Raw genomic sequence first — 21,072 nt, 5'->3', positions numbered from 1 at the left:
CAGTACGGTGCTGCGTCCCGGCGGCGCCACGCTGTGTCCCAGCGGCGCTGCGCTGCGTCCCAGCGGCGTGGCGCTGCGTCCCAGAAGCGCGGCGCTGTGTCCCAGAGGCGCGGCGCTGTGTCCCAGCGGCGCGGCGCTGCGTCCCAGAGGCGCGGCGCTGTGTCCCAGAGGCGCGGCGCTGTGTCCCAGTGGCGCGACGCTGTGTCCCAGCGGCGCGGCGCTGTGTCCCAGCGGCGCGGCGCTGTGTCCCAGCGGCGCGGCGCTGTGTCCCAGCGGCGCGGCGCTGTGTCCCAGTGGCGCGGCGCTGTGTCCCAGTGGCGCGGCGCTGTGTCCCAGCGGCGCGGTGCTGTGTCCCAGTGGCGCGGCGCTGTGTCCCAGCGGCGCGACGCTGTGTCCCAGCGGCGCGACGCTGTGTCCCAGCGGCGCGGTGCTGTGTCCCAGCGGCGCGGCGCTGTGTCCCAGCGGCGCGGCGCTGTGTCCCAGCGGCGCGGCGCTGTGTCCCAGCGGCGCGGCGCTGTGTCCCAGTGGCGCGGCGCTGTGTCCCAGCGGCGCGGCGCTGTGTCCCAGCGGCGCGGCGCTGTGTCCCCGGCGCGGCGCTGTGTCCCAGTGCGCGGCGCTGTGTCCCAGCGGCGCGGCGCTGTGTCCCAGCGGCGCGGCGCTGTGTCCCAGCGGCGCGGCGCTGTGTCCCAGGCGCGGCGCTGTGTCCCAGCGGCGCGGCGCTGTGTCCCAGCGGCGCGGCGCTGTGTCCCAGCGGCGCGGCGCTGTGTCCCAGCGGCGCGGCGCTGTGTCCCAGCGGCGCGGCGCTGTGTCCCAGTGGCGCGGCGCTGTGTCCCAGCGGCGCGGCGCTGCGGCCCGGCGGCGTAGTCGGACGGCGCCAGTGGACGGCCAGCGAGCACTGACCGGCGTTGCAGTTGCGGCCGGAGCTGTCCCTAAGCTGGGTGTTGTCCGGGCAGTAGCAGCGGTAGCCGCCCGGGATCAGCAGACACAGGTGGGAACACGGGCTCTGGAAGCACCGGTTCTCCTGCGCAGGGCACACCAAGTTTGTCAGCTCGGACCGTCCACCGCCGTCGGACTCGAGGCAGAGCCCGGCACAACGGGCAGCGTCGAGTGGCACACACATCTGGTCGGCAGCTCATCTACTGCCAGGCTCGACGTCCCAGCGTCGGTTTCAGAACGCATCGGTGTTCTGCAGGAAGGCACGATGCGCACACATGCGTAGCCAGCTTACAAACTGCTCCGAGGATGTATGGCATAGCGTGCACCACAAACGGACAGAGGCGGTCAACACAGGCATCCGACTATGAGCGTGGTTTTCGAGGTGCAAAAGCCGTGGCGTCACTGATCTGGAAACGATCTGACACCTGCCCACGTCGGCACAAGCGCTGCCTCGCCCGGCAGAGCCGCGGTCATGACCGGCCAGCGGTCCACACTGACCACAGTCGTGTTGTATCGGTATGGCTGCAGCACCCGGATGCTGGTCGGGTTGGCCAGATCCCCCTTGACCTTCACGGGCACGCCACGGCCGAACTTGTCCTGGCTGAAGATGTCGCCCGAGTCCCGGGTTACCCAGTACACCTGCGGGCACACGGTCAGGTCAGGTCTGATACATCTGACGGAGACACGGTCCACACAGCGGCCTGAGCGCCACGCACGCCCCGATGGCGGAGACCCTGCTGCGTGCAGGCCAATGAGCAGATCTGCGTCACGCCAGGCGCTGTAGCGCGACGCATATCTTTGCTGGTTGTGCGCATAACTCTGCCAGCTAAACGGATACGTCCGGCATCCGTAGCATGATGTTATGAATTAAAGTTGTCCGTTGCCAGTTTCGATGTGATGTGAAGAAACTAAAGCAGACATGCCAAAGCAGCCGATGTTAAATGACAACTTCCTATCGATTAGACTACCAAAGACCACAATCACTTATCTCCCCATCACTGAACCGATGTCACATTCCACCCCATTACCGGCACTGATCACAGAGCCACGATTGTAGCCATCAACCGCGCCCGCCGCCTGAGCAATGTTAGCGCTCGCCGAGCCGGGCCGGGCTGCACTAACCGAGCTCTCGAAGACGTCCAGCGAGAACGGGTGCTGCAGGCTGTCGCCCGAGATGATGGTGCGACGCCGCGAGCCGTCCTCCCGCATCGCCTCCACCATGTTCAGCTTGGTGTCCGCCCAGTAGACCGTGTGCCCCATGGCGAAGTCGATGGTCAGGCCGGTCGGGTGCTCCACCTGCGCGCGCGACACGGGCCCGGTGTTGAGGGACGCCATCTCACAACCCGCCGAACGCACATCGACGTCCACTAACGGTACACGTATTCCACCACTACTAGCGGTACAATTATTCCACCACACTGCGCTTCGGCGTGGCAGACCGAAGCTCACCATTTAAGTGAGCTTTAATTTTATTAAGTGAGCTTTTTTTTATTTAGTGAGCTTTTATTGCGCCATCATTTTAGTCTCGGCCATTACATATCCCTTTCACATTTAGCAACTTAAACAAGTGTACTTCATTTGGGAGAAGGGTCAGGTCGCTTGAGTAGCGTCAATGCAGGCGTGCCAGTCTGACGTCGGTGAGTGTCTCGCCGGCGGCACCCGCCGCGATCCGGTCCGGGCCGGCGGCGCCCGTCGTGGTCCGGTCCGGGCCGGCGGCACCCGCCGCGGTCCGGTCCGGGCCGGCGGCGCCCCCGCGGTCCGGTCCGGGCCGGCGGCGCCCGCCGCGGTCCGGTCGGGCCGGCGGCGCGCTTACCTTGTCACTGACGAGCAGCCGGCGCTTGCTGCCGTCCATCCAGGACGACTCGATCTTGGGAATGCTGCCGACGTCCGTCCAGAACATGATGCCGTGCTCCGGGTCGACGGCCACCGAGACTGGCTCTTCCAGACCTGGCGGCAGGAAAGGGAGGGGGGGGGGGGGGGCTCAGTGACGGCAGGCGCGACCCAGCTTGGCCACCGTGAGTCCAGCGGGGGAGGCGCCTCGCGCGGAACTGCGACCACAGCTGGATCGCCAACTGCGGCTTACAACAGCAGATTCAGCGTGCGCTAACCTGAGGGCTACAGATGACAGGCAGGGACACAAGTGCGTCACAAATAGGCACCGAGCGTAGGGAAATCCTTATATCCTCCCCTGGGGTAAAAGCCATTTGGATCGTGATATTATCAGGTGGCTTTATCGTCTAACCCACGGTTATCGACAACGCGCTCCAATAATTTCCAGTCCCCAAATTATCACCCCACCTATCAAGCTGGAGCAGCCAGTCCAGCGGGCAGGCGGGGCTCAAGGAAGGCGGGGAATGGGAGAGGGGAGGGAAGAGGGGAGAAGACGGCGGGGAACAGGGGGTGGGGAGGGGAGGCGGGAGAGAGGAGAGGGAGAGAGACAGGCGAAGAGGAAGGAGGGGAAGAGGGAGGCGGGGAGAGGGACACAGGATAAGAAGAATGGGTGGAAAGGGAGGAGAGAGCGGGGAGGAGAGGAGGGAGGCGGGAGAGACAGAAAGGTGGAGGGGAGGGAGGCGGCGGAGACGGAGGCATGGGAACGGGAATGAGGGCGACTCGGCAGCGTAAGGGATCCCCAGTGCCGGCTCAACAGTGCAGGGGGGGGGGGGCCCCGCTGCCAGTTCCAGCATCGGCCTGACCCTTCCGGCGGCGCGCCCTTACCGGTGGCAATGAGCGAGCGCTTGTAGCGCCCGTCGGTGGTGGCCGCGACGACGGCGCCGCGCGGCTTGTTGCCCGACCGGTCCACCTGGGTCCAGTACAGGTTGTTGGCGATCCAGTCCACCGCGATGCCCGATGGCTTGGCGTTGCCTGGCCGGCGCGGGACGGCGTTAGGACAGAGACAGCGGACGGCGCCGAGAGCGGACGGCGCCGGCGAAGCAGGGCGCCCGCTCGCCACTCATCGGGCCGTGCTGGTCAGCATCGCCGCGGCAGCGCAGAGGAGGCACGTGATCAGAGCCGGTGACACGGTCAGAGGCATCCGCAGGGACGGCCTGTTTCACGTCATGACGTCAGGAGTGTGCCGTTAAAAATAAACGTTTCAACGTACAATGGCATGAGAAAACGCGCTGTGTGGCGTGCATACAATGTTCATGCACCTGGTCTACTACCTTCATGACATTCCGGCACAACACACAACAAACCTGGGCGAATTCACTACCACGTAGGGGTGCGGTTGGATTTCGCCAGAAATACGTGCATTTTGCGATGTCGGCATTGATGTGCTTCCACAGCGAGGCTCGGGGCCGTTCAAGCTTCAAAGGATGCGCTTGTCCATCTATGCACGATGGAGGTTAACAAGCGGAGTAGGACGGTACGAAGAGACTCGTGACTTTGGCGAAAGCAGCGGTGGCTCTAGACGGACACGGCCGCCACACGTGCAACACTCTGTGCACAATTAAAGTGGGCCCAAAGAGTACTTCACTGCCCCAGGCTGTTCGCAGTGGGAAGGCGGGCTTCGGTTGGTTACCGGAACATGGAGAGTATTGTCTGAGCACGCGCAGCACCGTACACATTCAGAGCATTGGACAGGAGTAACATCGTCACCAGCCAGCAGGTGCAGGCGAACAGATGTAATTATGTTTATGCGTTAGTGTACAAATCCAGATGCAACCATGATGACATGAAGGCATTAGAACGGTACGCTGGAGTAGGACCATGCGAACTGCAAACCATAAGCCCATCACTACTCTTGATTTGTAGATCTTGAGCAAAGCCGATTTGGCAATCAGCCTTGTCGCCGGGGATGTAGGAGCGCTTGATGGCCTTCTCGAACGAGTCCGTCCAGAACACCATGTGTTTGCTGTCAATAAAATTATTCTCAGAGGGACGTCAGCATGAGCAAGTCTCTAGAGCATCTCACCATGTAAAGGCGCTCGAAACCCTTCCAAAACAATTTTCAGAACATAGCACATTTACTGATAGATGGAAGGGTTTTAGAGCACATATTTTGATCATAAAACAAAAATTTAGTCGAGTGAACACAATCTTCCAAGCCAAGCATGGATGGAAATAAAAATCCACATACAAGTTTCTTTTCGAACAGAACCGTCAGAACGATTAAGCTCTTCAGCACGCCGGGAAGTCTCACCGAATGACACCGGAAAGGAAATCTGCTACCGGGGAACAAGGAAACCTATTTCCCTCAAAGGAGATCGCGAGAACTCGACTCAATAGGTATCAGGGGCTGACTCGCCCGATACCAGGAAACTGACTCAGCCGGATACCAGGAGCAGGCACAGGGGTACACCGGGAGCTAGAACAGCGGGCACCAGGAGGTCCGACCCAGCACAACACCAGGAGCTGACTCAACGAGACACCGGGACCCGACTCGGCAAGCCACCAGCGGTACCCACCTGGGATGATAGTCGACAGCCTCGACTCGCGACTCTCCTCGGATCACATCCAGGGAGCGACTCTCGGCCGGCTCAAAGCCGCGGATCTCCGGGCCGGTGGAGTAGAGGCAGGGGTGATGGCAGCGAAGGCGCGCACACTCCCGTCAGACCATCCTGGTGTCACAGGCACCGCGTCACGGATCGTACGCGACGCGGCCGACGCGAAGGCGGCTTGGTGACGGCGCTCTCAGACGAGGTAATACGCGACGGTCGTAAGAAACGCGGTCACTTTGAGACGAGTAACAGTTAACAAGCAAACGGCACGCCAGCGACAGGGTGGTTGTGCGACCACTCAGCTATCACAAGCTGTAGCCGAACCCAGCTTTATAATTCCAGCCCAACAGCGGCTGCTCGCCTTTGGACGTCGCCTCGCCGCGGTAAGGACCGCGGCAGCGCGGTCCCGTCACCGCCCTACCGCGGGCACTCACGCTCTGGAATCCCTGGCGACAGTTGCACGAGAACGTGCCGTTCAGGTTGGTGCACAGCTGGGAGCAGTTGTGCGTGAACTCGCGGCACTCGTCAATGTCCTCGCAGAGTTTGGGGTTGTCGGTGGCGGCGCGGAAGCCGCGGTAGCAATGGCAGACGTAGCCGGTGCCCTCCGCAATGTCGGTGCAGTGCTGGCTGCAGCCGCCGCGGTTGGTGCCGCACTGAGCGGTCTCCTGGCCGGGGCCGGCGTCTGTGGCGCATCGGCAGCCCGTCAGCACAGGAGACGGCAATCATCCAGTCAGCCAGGTCAGCACTACGGCGCCGGCACTCCGTCAGCACAGGTCAAGGCACAGGTCGGCAATCCGGCGCCGGCACTCCGTCAGCACTCCGGCGCCGGCACCCCGTTAGCACAGGTCAGCGCCACGGCGCCCGGCACCCCGTCAGCACAGGTCAGCACCACGGCGCCGGCACTTCGCCAGCACAGGTCAGCACTCCGGCACCGGCACTCCGTCAGCACAGGTCCGCACCACGGCGCCGGCACTCCGTCAGAACAGTTCAGCACCACGGCGCCGACAGTCAATCAACATAGGCTTCCGTCCCCGCTTCGCAACCACGAGCGTATGCGTAACCTAACGGCCAGGCTCCACCAATCGGCGTGCCGCTGGACAGTGGAAATGTTCATTCAAGAAACGAGGTCCAAGTGAGTTGCACCTCCAATTTCATGCGCACGTTGTCTCAAGGCGGGTCAAGATGGTTTATTAGGAGTTTAGGCGTTTGTTACACCCTTATATAGCACCCATTTCTCGCAGCGGAATCCTCCGTCAGGACCAGTCTCATCGTAAGGCAGGCCGAGCTTGCACATAGTCTCGAACGTCCAGATATGACGAGGTCCTGCGCTGCGACCCATCTAGCGCTCCACTCGAGGGCACGGAGCGGACCGGACGGACCGGCGCGGAGCCCAGTATCGGCACGGGGCACTCACGGCATCCGAGCTCATCCGAGTGGTCGCCGCAGTCGTCGGCGTGGTCACACAGCTTGCTTTGGGCCACGCAGTGGCTGTTGGCGCAGCGGAACTCTCCGTAGCGACAGTAGCGGTGTCTGGCGGGGCGGCGCGAGCACGTCACTGACTTGAGACTGGCCAGACCACAGGTGGCCGAGACCGACGCCATACCGAGCAGCCCCGGGTACTCTGGCGCGTAGCTTATGGATGCCAGTCATCCAGTGTCGAGCGAAAATAAGAGATGGACGGAAGGTGTATCGCATTTGAAGTATACGGCCATTTGAAATATGTTTGGTAACGGTGCACACAAACTTACGATTAATCAGATTAGCAGTGTGCATGTTAACCACGTAATCACTCTAACAATCGCAAACACACCCAAAAAAGCCTTTCAACACTAGCTGCCTTCGGTGCCGACCCCGGACACTAACCGGTCGTCTCGACGGCCTCAGACCGGCCTCGTCCACCTCCGTACACTAACCGGTCGTCTCTGCAGCCCCCGGACCAACCCCCGCCCGCCCCCGGACACTAACCGGTCGTCTCGGTGACCCCCAGACCAGCTCAGCCCACCTCCGGACACTAACCGGTCGTCTCGGCGACCCCCAGACCGGCCCAGCCCACCTCCGGACACTAACAGGTCGTCTCGGCGGCCCCCGGACCGGCCCCGCCCACCCCCGGACACTAACCGGTCGTCTCGGCGGTCCCCGAAGAGGCCTCGTCCACCCCGGACACTAACCGGTCGGAGCAGATGGTCAGGTCGTTCTCGTCGGAGCCGTCGCCGCAGTTGTCGGTCCGGTCGCACAGCTGGTAACGCGGCACGCACTTGCCGTTACCGCAGCGGAATCGGTGAAGGCCTTCACAGTCGTGGCTCTCTGCACACGTGGGCACGAGGGCGACGGTCAAACACCAACGAATGCTTGTGCTTGCGTGAGAATGATCCGCCTACGAGGCACCGGAGCATTCGCACATGTAGTACACCAGGCGAGTCCATCCGGTCCATTCATACGAACGCAGCACAGAAACACATACTACCTTCAACATTTACTTCAGTTTGTCACATGCTTTTTTCGGAATATAAGGTCAGTTGAGCCCTTCTTTACGTTAGGACTGACTGCCCGTATTAGGTAAGATGTTGGCAGTTTGGCAGCATGCTTATCAGCGTCTTCAGCGCAACCTAACAACCCCAAATCCCGTCAAGCACATCCAACGCCAGCACTCGTCGCACACGCCCGGGCAGTACCACTCGTGCGTCGCCTTCACAAGCCCTCTCTGTCCAGCCCTAATTCCGGCCAATCTCGGCGAGCGACACCTGTCCAGCTCCATCGCGGACAAGCGTGACTCACGGCAGTCCTGCTCGTCGCTGGCGTCGAAGCAGTCGTCGCTCCCGTCGCACACGTCCCGTTTGCTGACGCACAGGTGGTTGGCGCACTGGAACTGGTCCTCGGGGCACCAGCGCCCGCCGGGGAAGCGCGGGGGACAGTCGGTCTCGTCCGACAGGTCGTGGCAGTCCTTGCCGCCGTCGCACTTGAACTTCATGCCGATGCAGTGGCCGGAGGCGCACTGGAACTGGTTCGGCTGCGGACGGAGCGGGGCGCTGACCGTCTGACGACATCGCGCCGATGGCGAGCCCCACGCCGACAGTCACACGGCGATGGCGAGCCCCACGCCGACAGTCGCACGGACGCCGGCGCCCCCGCACTGGGCCGCTCCCGCCCGCCCCGGCCCGTCGCAGGAGAGGGGGACGCCCTCAGGTGCGTACGTCGGCGGCGCGTCGGCGGCGGGCCGCGCGGGCGCCGGCGACTGCCGCCCCGCCGCGGCGCCGGCCGCGGTGGTGCCGGCGCCGCGGGCCGTGACGGCTCGCTGACGCAGGGTCCGCGTCACCGCAGCCGCGCCGGGTCACAGCCGTCAAACCGCCGGCCGGCGACAGGCCGCCGGACCGGCCGCAGCCCGGCCGTGGGGCTAGCTCGGCCGCTGGAGGCACCGCCTCCCGTGGACCGGGCTGCGCGGCGATCAGTTCTCAGAGCTTCGACCGAATCTGGCCGACGACATTGGGTTTACTGCAAGCGCGCATGCATGCATTCAAGTATGAGCACCGCATAATTTTATTTTTGTATGCCCAACTGGACTACACCCCGGAAGAAGTGTACGTCAGGTAGACGAGCTGAACACAAAGCACTCGTGGCGATGCTAACTATAAAGCCTGACGAAGAGGTGAGACAACCCATCCTTTAACACACGGCACATACGGACATCAGGAAGACAACCCATCCTTTAACACGCGGCACATACGGACGTCAGGGAGACAACCCATCATTTAACACACGGCACATACGGACGTCAGGCGCCCGCAAACGCTCTCTCAAACACTCAAACTCAGCACGACTGAATGAATAGCAGCCTCATCGCCGCGCAGTGCGCAGCCTTCGAGGCAGCTCTCACCTGGCAAGTAAAGCCGGAGCAGTCTTCCTCGTCGCTGTTGTCGCCGCAGTCGTCGTCGTGGTCGCAGCGCCAGCGCCTCGGGATGCACTTCTCGTTGTCGCAGCGGAACTCGGACTCCGAGCACTCGCGGTACCGGTTGGTGCACATGCCGCTCTCCTCGTCCGAGTCGTCGCCGCAGTCGTTGGTGAAGTCGCATAGCCACCGCCTGCGCGCCGCCGGCGCGTTAGCGGCCGGCGGAGACGGGGCGAAACGGCGGCGCTGCCCGTCGGCGCAGCTCAGCGGTTTGGTATTGCAGACCAACTGGGCTCATAGCCGCTTCGGAGAGCCGGCTGAATGCGCTTTTTTACAGCGCGCGTTACTACTTTGCCGCAAGTAACACCACGCAAGCCAGGCTACATATCAACTGCAGGACGTCACCGGGGCGTCATTACGCCACACCCATTCCCGGCACACAGGGCGGTAACCCAGCTCGCCTCAGCCGTACTGCCCACTGCCCGCCCCCGCCGCCTTCCCATCCGGTGTCCACTTACTCGGGGATGCAGCGCTTGTTGTCGCACTGGAACTCGGTTTTGTCACACTTGGGGCAGTTCTCCTCCAGCTCATCGCTGCCGTCGCGACAGTCGTCCTTGCCGTCGCAGAACAGCCAGTCCGGGATACACCGGTAGTTGGCCCAGCCGGGGCACCGCGACCAGCCGGCAGTGCAGTTGCGCTGCCTGCGAGGCGCAAACGATGCGTTAGTCACGATATGCGAGAACATGTGGTCTCCAGGTGCTGTAGCGGTGGCCACTCTGCTCTCGCCTCACGTCAAGTGGTAGACGCAGTGGCCTCGAGACGTCCCTTGCCCAGGCATCAATAGGGTGCGACATTTTTATTTTTGTCACGCATCGCCATAGCTCCACCATTTGGCGTCCCGTCAATGTACGAAATACTGGCATATGCCTCATACGGTTGCCTCACTAACGGTTAGAGGGCAGGGATCAAAGAGGGCAGGTGTCAACAAACGATTCCACTAGCCACGCGGGAGCGCGGGGAGTGAGCAAGGGGGCCGGCCGCCTGCCCCAGCACAGCGCGCGCGGCCCAGCCGACAGCTCCATCTGTCCACTCGTACTCGCTGTCCGGCCGTCTGAGTTACAGTGCCCGCCACGGGTCACGTGGCGGGCACGGGTCAGCGCCCGCCACGGGTCACGTGCGCCCCATCGACTCTGAGAGCAAACGTCACACACCAGAGCCAGTGCCGGGATGACGGCTGACAGGTCCTGGTCGGCACTAGCGAGGGGCATTGGTGCGTGTACGAAAGAACTGAAGCCAGACGGCATGGTCCCTATCCTCGACAGATGAACAGCGGTGACAGCGCCAGGTACGAAGTCAGTGGCGACAACCAAAACAAGTCAAAAGTACGACGTGCACCGCATCTGCCGCGCCTGCGCCCCGCAATCTGCAGCACCGCGCCTGCGCTCCGCAGCCCGCAGCACCGCGCCTGCGCTCCGCAGTACGCAGCACCGCAAGCCGGGTCCGATCCGCGTCAGAGGCGTCAGCGCCGGCGCCACCCACTCGGCGCTGTCACCCGCGCCGGGCGCTGGGCGGGCGCGGCCCGGCGCTCAGCGCCGGCGTCCCGCCCACTGTGACTGACTAATGGGCGGACTGACGGCGGCCGGGCGGCCGGCGTGACAGCAGAGTCCGGTCAGTTGTCAGTGGGCCGCCGCGGGCGGCCGTCGTGCAGCCATGCGCGCTGTCTGGTCACTCGCTCTGCTGACCCTGGCAGCGGCTACCCCGGCGGCCTTGGGACAGTTCGGGTCGGGCTCGCCCTGGCTCGGGCTCAACTTCGTCCGACAGCCGCGCCTGACGCACGATGTGATTCGCCTCAGCAACGTGTCGCTGGTGAGCCCGGTGCAAGCGCTACAGCGCGATCAGACCAGCCTCGGCCAGGAGGCGAGGGGGCGGGGTCGGCCCGGTGGCGGGTGACAGTACCGGACGGGGCGGGGAGCGCGACGGACAGCGGCGGTGGCGCGACCAGCGGCAGGCGGGCCGCGGTGCCAGTGCGTGATGGTGCGAGCGGGGACGGCTTCCGTCGATTGGTCGACACATCGGCGGGTCGCGCCTCAGCTATGAGGGGCTCCGCGTCCATAGCGCTGCCGAAAGTGACTTCTGCGATCACGCCTAGGTCGGAAAGCACCTCTGAGGATCGCTTTACAACGTCTGGGAGTTCTTTCTCCATCGGGCCGAGCAAAGAAATTATGGCAGTTGTGCCGAAGGGAAGTCTGCAGGCACCAATGCCAGCAGGAATGCCAGCGACGGCAAACTAACCGAGAAGTCTGCCGACGTGGTACCGGCAAGGCACTCCAACCACGGCGCAACGGCCGAGAAAGCTGCAGTACCGATACAACAACCCATACATAGCATACCGACCACGAATTCTTCGAAAGTCTCGCCGGCCAGGCACTCCGCTGAAGTCACATCGGTCCAAAACTCCACTGACGACCCACGAACAACAACGGCATCTACTGACGACATGCCCACCGAGATCTCTACCGACATAATACAGACAGAGAACTCCAACCACGCAACAGCGGCCATCAACTCTACCGATGCTGTAACGACTAGGACCACCACCCGAGACATGCCGACAAGGAACTCTAGTGACGTCACACCCGACAGGAACTCGACCGACGGCATGCCGACTAGCGACACCGCCCGCCAGCTTGCCCCAGCCAAGACACCCGACGAGAAGCGGGCAACGATAAAGTTGATACCCCTAAGCCTCTCCTCGGTGTCCACTGGCAGCAATAACAGATCAGGTGGGCCCCACCGACCGGAAAAGGCGCGGCACGGTACTTTGCAGCCGGCGCAAACTACCATCGGAACGGTCCGGGACGACGACGGAAAACAAGATGATGCTGATGAAGATGAAGGGCGATCGAAGGCATCTGGGAAGGAGACCACAACCAAGAAAACGGAGGTCCCCTTAACTAACGCCACCAGCGTGACGCCAAAAATAGCATCCCACGAAAAGAGTAGCCGCAAAGAGACGGAGCTGCTGACACCATCCAAGAGCATGGCCCTAGACGGCGTTGAAAAGCAGATCAGCGGCGCCAGCAGCATCTCGCCGGAGCTGTCCAAAGTAGTGAGAGCGGCCTCGACCGCGCGCTCAGTGCCCGTGCAGCAGCTGCACGAAGCGACCGTCGGTCGGGAGCACCTCACTGGCAGACAAGCCCCGAGCAACGGGCACGCCGGACGAGACGCGAAGCTGCGCAAGAGCGTGACCCACGTGCTGGACGATACCCTGCACGCGCTGAAGGACAGCGAGCCGCTGAAGCCGACCAAGGCTCGCCTGCTGGCCAAGAAGCAGTGAGCCTCGCCGCCACCGCGCTGCCGGCCGCGCCGCCGGTCGGCGCATAGTGCACGTGGGCCGAGGCCGACTGCGGCAACGCCCGCCCGTCGTGGCGCCGTCAACGCGTGAGCGGATAGCGGCGCCCTGGATTCGTGCCTCGCTGCAGCTCCCGGTCACGTGAGGGAACACCGCAACTGCAAGCTGTTCCAGGCGATCGGGAGGCACTCGGCGGCATTTGCGGCATTCGTGTTTCCAGGTCGAAAACAAAAGACGGGATTTGTAACCGCTTGGAATCATGTCCCTAATCATGCCTAAGAATACGCTAGGTGACAACACCTAGTTAAGCATTTCAGCCCGCATGAAGGAAATACACGCAACGACAGACGGCAGCACAGTTCAGCGATTTGGCGCAAACAAAGGGGTGGCCGCCAACGACAAAAGCCACTTCCTCCGCGGGCGGCAGCGGCGGACGCGTCCAAAACAAAACGTCGCAGCGGCTCGGGGTTCCGTGTTGCAGCGGCCCGGGGCTCAGTGTCGCAGCGGCTCGGGACTCGGTGTCGCAGCGGCCCGGGGCTCGGTGTAGCAGGGGCTCGGCTCGGTGTCGCAGCGGCTCGGGGCTCGGCGTCGCAGCGGCCCGGGGCTCTGTGTCGCAGCGGCCCGGGGCTCGGTGTCGCAGCGGCTCGGGGCTCGGTTTGCGCAGCGGCTCGGGGCTCGGCGTCGCAGCGGTCAGACCCACCTGCACAGATGTGCCGGCTCGTCGCTATCGTCGCCGCAGTCGTTATCACCGTCACACGACCACAGCTTGGCGATGCATTTGCCGTTCTTGCAGGAGAACTGTGTGTCCTTGTCGCAGTTGCCGTGGTCTGTAAGCAGCGAGGCGCGCGGTGGTAACGCAGCGGCAGGCACTTTCTCATGTTTGAGGGTATGCGCTAGCGAGCGTGCTACAAGTATCTCGAAAACAGTGCCTGCACGCAACGCGGATTTAGAGTGGCAACTGTCCATGATGCCTGGCACAAAAGATTCAATCGAGCACAGAAATCAGGGGGCTTAAGCTGCGCAGCGACGCTGGATCAGGTGCAAAACCTACATCAAATCACAGACACACAAAACACGCGCCGTTTTTTTCGGGTGCGCACGACCGTTTCACACGTCAGTAACACCCCTGCGGCCGACAGTAAAGCGCTGCTCAGAGGGGGGCGGCCAGGCAGGCGCGCGGCACCAGCCGCCCGTCGGGACTTACGGCACTCTTCCTCTTCCTCGTCGGTGCCATCGCGGCAGTCGGCGTCACCGTCGCAGACCCACGCGCTGTTGATGCAGTAGCCGTTCTTCTTGCAGCGGAACATATGCTCCGGACACTCGTTCGCGCAGTTCTCCTCCTCCGAGTTGTCGCCGCAGTCGTCGTTCACTGCGGCGACCAGGTGGCACGATTACCATCGCGTGGACTGCTTCACGGAATCAGACGCGAGAAGCAAAACATGGTACACGAGGAGGAAATGGGAGTGTGGATAGCTGCGTGAGGTTTACGCACTAGATTAAGTACAATTTTTTACTAAGAGCCTTTGTGCCACCAAGAGTAATGTTTTTGCGCTCAAAACCTCTGGTGAGCGAACATATAACACGTGATGCAAAAACCACGAACGGCATTTCGGTACATACCGATAAGCAGACACATGCCATTTATTCTGTCAGCTTTTCATTCAGCATCTTCTATTCGGTCGATCAGCTACAATATCTGGCTTTCAGTCATTCAGCCCATTCAGTCAGCGTCAGCGTCCGTCATCCACTCATGAATGCCGTCAGCTAGCGGGTGCCCGACAGTGGAATGCTCGTGCAGCACTCACGGTTGCAGAACTGGGACGGTAAGGTGCAGTTGTTGTTTTTGCACTGGAACTGTCCGATGGGGCAGACGCGCTCTGGGCATCCGTGCTCGTCTGAGCCGTCCTTGCATTGCCGCACGCCGTCACACCTGCCGACCGACGCCAGGTCAGCGCGCGCTCATGCTGCGCCCATCAGGGACAGCCTCGTAAGCGCATGGCGGGAGGGGGAGGATTAACTCCGACGGGTCTTCGTTTCCGACGTCGGCCCCCGCCGAATGGAAAGTGAGCCTGAATACCTCTCCAATCTGTGCAGCGAACAAGCAGCGCGGGTGAAGTCGTGTTAACTACCGCGGTCGTCTAACCGGTCACGGCGAAGAAGGACCGATCTGGATAGATCTACGATGAGACTGTCCACATCACCAGGTAACACCGATCATGCCTGTAGATAAAGATGGGTGCATGGTGGGACCGGTTCGCGATACCATCGGACCCCACCCATACGGGTCACTTACTTGGAGAACCAGGGTATGCAGATGTCGTCGGGCGCGCCGCAGCGGTGCGTCCGTTTCGGACAGTTGTTAATGCACGTATTCCCATCGGCCATCAGCTTGAAATCGTCCGGGCACGCACATTGTGCGCGCGTGCCGCCATCTTTGGCCGGCGCCAGCAAGCACAAGTGTGAGCAGCCCCCGTTATCCTCAGCGCATGGGTTGTCGTAAGCCAGCTGGCGCAGCGGGTGGTAGACCTTGATGTCGTACGGCCGGTGCGTTGTGTTGCGGAGGATCTTGATGTTGCCACCAGTGAACTTGTGCGCGCTCACCACTGCTTTCAGGTTCCAGTCCGTCCAGAACATGGTGTCGTCCATGATGGTCAGGGCGAACACGTGATGTACGTTCTGGCCCTGAATCACCTCGTGCTTGCCACGCCCCTCGAAGTCGGCGTACGCGATGTAATCCATGTGCGCATCCGCCCAGAAAATCTTCTCGGCAAAGAAGTCAATGGTCAATGCGTTGGGCCAGATCACCTTGTCGTTGAAGGTGAGGATGCGCGTGAAGTTGCTGCCGTCCATGCCGATCTTGCCGATGAACGCCTGCAGGTTCCAGTCGGTGAGGAAGATGTAACCGATGCCGGGATGAACGGCAATGGCGCGCGGATCGGTCAGGCCGTGCGGCAGGACCGTGCGCCGGTTGGAGCCGTCCAGGTTGGCCACGTCCAGATGCTTCTCACTCCGGTCGAGCCAGTAGATCTTGCGACCGATCCAGTCGACGCTTAGCCCCTCCAGGCCGCCCGTGTCGGTCGAGATGATGGGCTCGTAGAACTCGCCGCTCGTATTGCGCAGTGTGCGGTGGATCTTCTTGTCGCCAACGTCGGCGAAGTAGAGACGGTCCTCCTTCAGGTCGAAGTCGAGCGCCACCACGTTCTGCAGCTGCTGGTGCATCAGCGCGTAGTGCGAGCCGTCCGTCGAGATGTTGCGTACGTAGTGTTTGTTGGTGATAACCAGCCACGGCGTGATCGAGTCGCGGCGCTTGCACGTGAGGCCGTCCGGCTCGCGCTCGTAGAACTCTTCGTTGCACTTGCATGAGAAGGTGCCCGGCTGGTTAAAGCACTTCTGCGAGCACTCGCTGACCCGCTCGGAGCACTCGTCCAGGTCCTCGCATGCCTGCTTGTCCGGCATCAGCCTGCAAACGGGAGGTTCAGTGACTGGCCGCTCGACCGGAACAGTGTGAAAGCATTAGACCTCGCTGAGGCACACACTCATGCCATTATGGAAAAGGTTAAAAGCGCAGCGTCACTTCGTTCTGTCGCGAACTTTCCAAGGTGCAGCTGAAAACCCGGGCCTTGGCTATCTGGGCCTCGTTTACCTCTCACGTGTCCACCCACAAGCACCAATGTGTAAGTGGACACGTCAAGAGGTAAGTTTTTCAATCAGGCGGAGAAGTGGTTATACGCGGCTATAACAAGACACGGGTGCAGCAACACAGAGCACACGGTTGCATGAATGCTCCTTGATGCGTTATTTGGGAAATAACTCAGAAGGGTGCAGCGGTAGCAAACAGCAGCCTTGCCGCACAGCCACCAGCAAAACAGACAACCAGCACGAACCACGGCGAAAAACAAACAGACCAGCATCTCTAACTCGGCGAGGGCAACGACCCTCGCGTCTCTTCCGCCGGACAGCGGCGCGACTAACTCACTTGTAGCCGGAGCTGCACTCGCAGTAGTAACCGATGAGCGTGTTAACGCACTTGTGCGCGCACTGGTGCAGCTCCGTCTTGGCGCACTCGTCCACATTGCAGTGCAGTGGTTCGTCGGCACCGTTCTCGCAGTCCTCCTCCTAGCGGAAAGACGGGGCAGCGTGCAGGGTCGAGCGCGCACGCGCGGAGCCGGCCGCCGGGCTCGCCGCAGTGCACCACGTTCGCGGTGCGGTCTCAGATCGGAGTGAGATGCGTGCAAGATCTGTGCAATCCGTGCAAGAGGCATGCAAGCGGATGCTTCTTGCGTGATTGTGTGCCGCGTGAGTCTCGTTGATCCTGCAGAAGGCTGACAGCAACGTAAAATTGATCGAGTCTCAGCAGTATGTTGAATACAAACAATCATTTGTCAATCATTTTCGCGGAACGCAGTGCTGCTCAGGCTACCCATTGTGGTTGCCTAAATATGCTTCGTCAGCTTTACCTTATTGCAGACCAGCTCATAGTTGATACAGTGCTTTTCCGCGTCCTTGCCACCACACGCGAATTCGCCAGGCTGACATTCGGCCTCTTCTTTCCCTGTGAATACGCACAAAACCAGGCCATTGTAGAGCGAGCGTCATCTCGTGGCCGATTGTTAAACACCGCCGATGAGAGCATGCGAATCACCGACAGGGCAGCTGAGAGGCAAACAGACAGACTCAATGAGCGCGGCATCGGCTCTCATATCCCCGACGACCGGCGACTCCAGCGCCGTCTCCAGCCTCAGGCCAGCGGTCCCGGGCCCCGGCCCGCGGCCTCGCGCCATCTCCGACCCAGCGTCGCCCCCGAACTCACAGCAGTCCGCCTCGTCGGAGAAGTCGCCGCAGTCGTCGTCTCCGTCGCAGCGGTACGCCTGGCGCACGCACTTGGCGTTGGAGCAGGGGAACTCGTCGCTCGTGCAGTTGGGGTAGCGGCCGTTGCAGGCGCGGCTCTCGTCGCTGCCGTCGCCACAGTCGTTGTCGTGGTCGCATTCCCATTTCTGGCGGCGCGAGTGGATGGCCGGGTCAAGCGACCGTCCGACCAGGTGGAGGAGGGGGAGAGGGGACGGGTTGGCAGGGGGAGGGCAGCGGAGCACGGATGAGAGCGCGCGCAATAGGAGAGATTCAGCCTCCTCTGACGTGGACCGATCGTGGGGAGCATTCACAGCTTGTGATGAATGCGATGCAAGGCAATGCTGGATCAAAAGACTCGCCAGTCACTTGAAAATGAAGTATTGAAAACATCGCCACACTCACCATTTAGGAGCTAAACGGACGGCACAGTGCCAAGGGCGGGTTTTTGGCCAATTTCACGCACTTTCCCCACAAGCCCTCGTCTTGTTCCTTTCACGACTGCAACTAAGCACGAAGACTGGTCCAGAATGAGCCGGGCAAAGGGCCGTCCCCAACACACGACCCCACAAGTCTATTCAATACCGACTTCAGCTGCTTGTTTCGCTCCGAGCCTCAGCCTGAATCACCGCCCTAACTGAGCGCCGCCAGCACGGAGCGCCGGCCCTCGCCCAGTTCCTCACGCTGTTGATGCAGCGTTTGTTGGCGCAGGTGAACTGCTCCGTGGTGCACGTGTCGGGCGTGGTGGTGCAGTTGGCCGCGCTCGCTGTCCTCGTCGGCGCCATCCACCGCAGTCCGGGTCGCCGTCGCACACCCAACGCTGCGGGATGCACAGCGCGCGGCCCCAGTCCTTGTTGGCCGTGCACTGGAACTCGTCCTTGGAGCACTGCCGATTGTCTGCAGAAGGGAGGCCAGGTCAGGGCTCGGGTGAGTCGTAACGCACCTCCGACGGAGCGGTGGTGGAACCTGATGGCCAGCTCGCATAAGGCACATGTCTGCAATCGACTTCAGGACCCATGGATGGTCTCCAGTCATCTACGAACTACGTACCAAGGCTGTATGCACAAGGGGAACGCAGTGCAAAATTGAGGTTTGCATATTCTAAATGCATCACTACTGGACACAGGGGCAGAACTAAAGCCAGGGATTGCAGAACTGCACGGTAAGAGGGGGGGGGGGGTCATCAAAGTCATTGAACGTAATGCTGAAAATAGGCGCCCGGCATGCCCAAACTGCCAGGCACGAACACCGAGACCAAAGACCACAAGAGGTGGACCGGGGAGGGGGTGGGGGGGGGGGGGGGCAAAAGAAAGGAAGAGTCGCAATCCAACAACAGCAAACCAGCTAGCGAGCGAGCCATGTGAAGGGGTGGACGGACTTGCGCCAGAGCCGGAGCAGAGGGGTGGAGCGGCTCACCGCTCAGAGAGGGCGCAGAGAGTGGGACGGCCGAGACTTACTGCACTCGTGGCGGCCGTCCTCGTCCGAGCCGTCCACGCAGTCGTTGTCGCCGTCGCAGATGTAAATGCGCGGGATGCAGTTGCCGTTGTTGCAGGTGAAGAGGTCGCCGAAGCAGGTGCGCTCCTTCGACTTGCAGTCGTCCGGCTCGTCGGCGCCGTCGCCGCAGTCGTCGTCGCCGTCGCAGTGCCAGGTGGCGGGGATGCAGCGGTGGTTGGAGCACCTAGCGACGCCAACGGCGGAGTCAAAACACCGCCATCACGCGCCGGCGAGCGTGACACGTTACGCCCGTCACGCTTGCAGTGTTGGGACGCTCACCAAGCGCCCCCCGCCGGGGCAAGCCGCCCAATGATCAAGGAGCTGCTTTTCGGCCCCAAAGGTGTTCAACCCACCACACAGCTGACTCCCACGCTGGCAGAAACCTGCCATTATCACCGGTTCCCATCGCTAGTGGCGACTTCAACGGCCGTAACTGCCACATGTTTCGCTAAACTGCCGAAGCGCAAGCCCATTGATCCCCATTGATCCGCCCGCTGCTTTACGTCCACGCTGCCTCCCGTCCCAGCCGGGCGACGCACCTGAAGCTGTTGTTCGGACAGTGACGGTCCTTGCAGTGCAGCTCATTCTCGTCGCTGTTGTCGCCGCAGTCGTTGTCGCCGTCGCACAGCCAGTACGGCTCGACGCAGATGTTGGTCGTCTCGCACTTGAGGTGGTTGGTCGGGCAGGTGGTCGTGGTGTTGCTGCAGCGCTCCAGCGACTCGTCCGTCGTCTTGTTATCACGGCAGTCGTTGACGCCGTTGCAGACCTGTAGCGGGTCAGATGGGAGAGGCGTCAGACGGCGGGCAGAACGCTGCAGCCACCAGGTACACTCCATAATCCATGTCGCAGTCAAAAGGAGCGCAGCCAACAGGTGCATACGAAGCAAACCGTGCAGTCATACACAAGCGTACTACATCAGACACAAGCTATCACGGCAAGAATCTCAACACCTTCGGACAGATAAATGTGCGCTGCAGACCTATGTTGTTATGCGTGGGGCATGGGACAGGATGGGATGGAAGAGCAGAAGCATCAAGAGGGTTGAGACTCCACACGAACATGATAAGAAGGGGAGCAACATCCAGTCAATGGCAAGAGTGCATTCTGCCATCGCACAACCAGAACATAAATCTGCATGACTGCATAGTTCAGTTACAGCGTATTCCCACGAAAACATGTACCGCACTGCTACACAGCCGTACCCAACACGCAAGCATACCAGCTACTCACACAATACAAGCACTTACACGAGAGCTCATCTCCTCGACACGAGTGTACATCAACTCTACGTTACCCCTCCCCTCCCTCGGCCGGGGGAGTCCCTCCCGCGGACGGCGCCGTGCTCACCTCATCCATGTCGATGCAGCGGTGGTTGGCGCAGGTGAACTCGCCCTCGTCGCAGGGCGGGTAGTCACACTCGGCCTCGTCCGTCTCGTCGCCGCAGTCGTCCTCATGATCGCACTTCCACGAGTTGAAGATGCAGCGGCCGTTGCCGCAGCGGAACTCAGACGGGCTGCAGGTGTGGAACGCTGGCAACGACGGGGGGCGGGGGCGTCAGCTGGGACCGGCTCAGACGAGCCATGGCGGCGCCGCCGACCGGGCACCTGCCTCCCAACGCTAGCATGTTGTTGGTGGTGTTCAGCCCAGTTAATTCTTGAGCAGCGCAGAGGAGCGTAGACAGTGAAAGCTAAAGGAAAATACGGTAAAGCCAAAGATCGAAACGTAAAACTAGAAAATGCAGACGATCTGCCAACTCGCATGGCAAGTGTTTTTAATTTGTCACGAATATTTGGATCCCGCCGCGATAGCCCACTTCGCGCCACGCCAGCACTCCGCCCAGCTCCGGCGCCGGCCGGGCCCCGGCGCCCCGCGCGGGGGGCCGGCCGGGTCCCGGGGCCCCGCGCGGCCGGCCGCTTACTGCAGAAGTTCTCGTCCTCGTCGGAGCCGTCGCCGCAGTCGTCCTCGCCGTCGCACGCCCACAGCCGGCTGATGCACTTGCCGTTGCCGCACACGAACTTGTGGTTGTCGCACGTGAGGTCGGTGGTGACGCACATCTTGCCCTCGTTCACCAGCTTGGTGGTGGTGTTGCATTTGCACTCCACCTGCGCGACAGGGCCGAGCCG

The 21,072-nt window shown here is 61.8% G+C and overlaps 1 protein-coding gene across 1 annotated transcript in view; it reads right to left on the bottom strand.

Moving 5' to 3' along the window:
* LOC119089810 (low-density lipoprotein receptor-related protein 2-like) overlaps nt 1–21,072 on the bottom strand; it is a 72,689-nt gene that overhangs the window by 121 nt on the left and 51,496 nt on the right. Inside the window, 28 exon segments of the mRNA XM_037212627.1 lie at nt 884–1,021; nt 1,435–1,575; nt 2,059–2,232; nt 2,750–2,883; nt 3,652–3,798; nt 4,677–4,789; nt 5,343–5,447; nt 5,479–5,495; nt 5,810–6,057; nt 6,790–6,905; nt 7,544–7,679; nt 8,151–8,382; nt 9,247–9,451; nt 9,777–9,959; nt 13,311–13,437; nt 13,815–13,979; nt 14,416–14,540; nt 14,904–16,070; nt 16,587–16,726; nt 17,068–17,162; nt 17,421–17,604; nt 18,139–18,219; nt 18,221–18,244; nt 18,246–18,352; nt 18,913–19,133; nt 19,489–19,715; nt 20,297–20,478; nt 20,868–21,051. Coding sequence (XP_037068522.1) covers nt 884–1,021; nt 1,435–1,575; nt 2,059–2,232; nt 2,750–2,883; nt 3,652–3,798; nt 4,677–4,789; nt 5,343–5,447; nt 5,479–5,495; nt 5,810–6,057; nt 6,790–6,905; nt 7,544–7,679; nt 8,151–8,382; nt 9,247–9,451; nt 9,777–9,959; nt 13,311–13,437; nt 13,815–13,979; nt 14,416–14,540; nt 14,904–16,070; nt 16,587–16,726; nt 17,068–17,162; nt 17,421–17,604; nt 18,139–18,219; nt 18,221–18,244; nt 18,246–18,352; nt 18,913–19,133; nt 19,489–19,715; nt 20,297–20,478; nt 20,868–21,051 — 5,118 coding nt within the window.

This window comes from Pollicipes pollicipes, unplaced genomic scaffold (genome assembly GCF_011947565.3).
Source record: "Pollicipes pollicipes isolate AB1234 unplaced genomic scaffold, Ppol_2.1 Scaffold_3087;HRSCAF=3621_pilon_pilon_pilon, whole genome shotgun sequence".
Lineage (NCBI taxonomy): Eukaryota > Metazoa > Arthropoda > Thecostraca > Pollicipedomorpha > Pollicipedidae > Pollicipes > Pollicipes pollicipes.
This window is presented reverse-complemented; position numbering and strand designations above follow the sequence as displayed.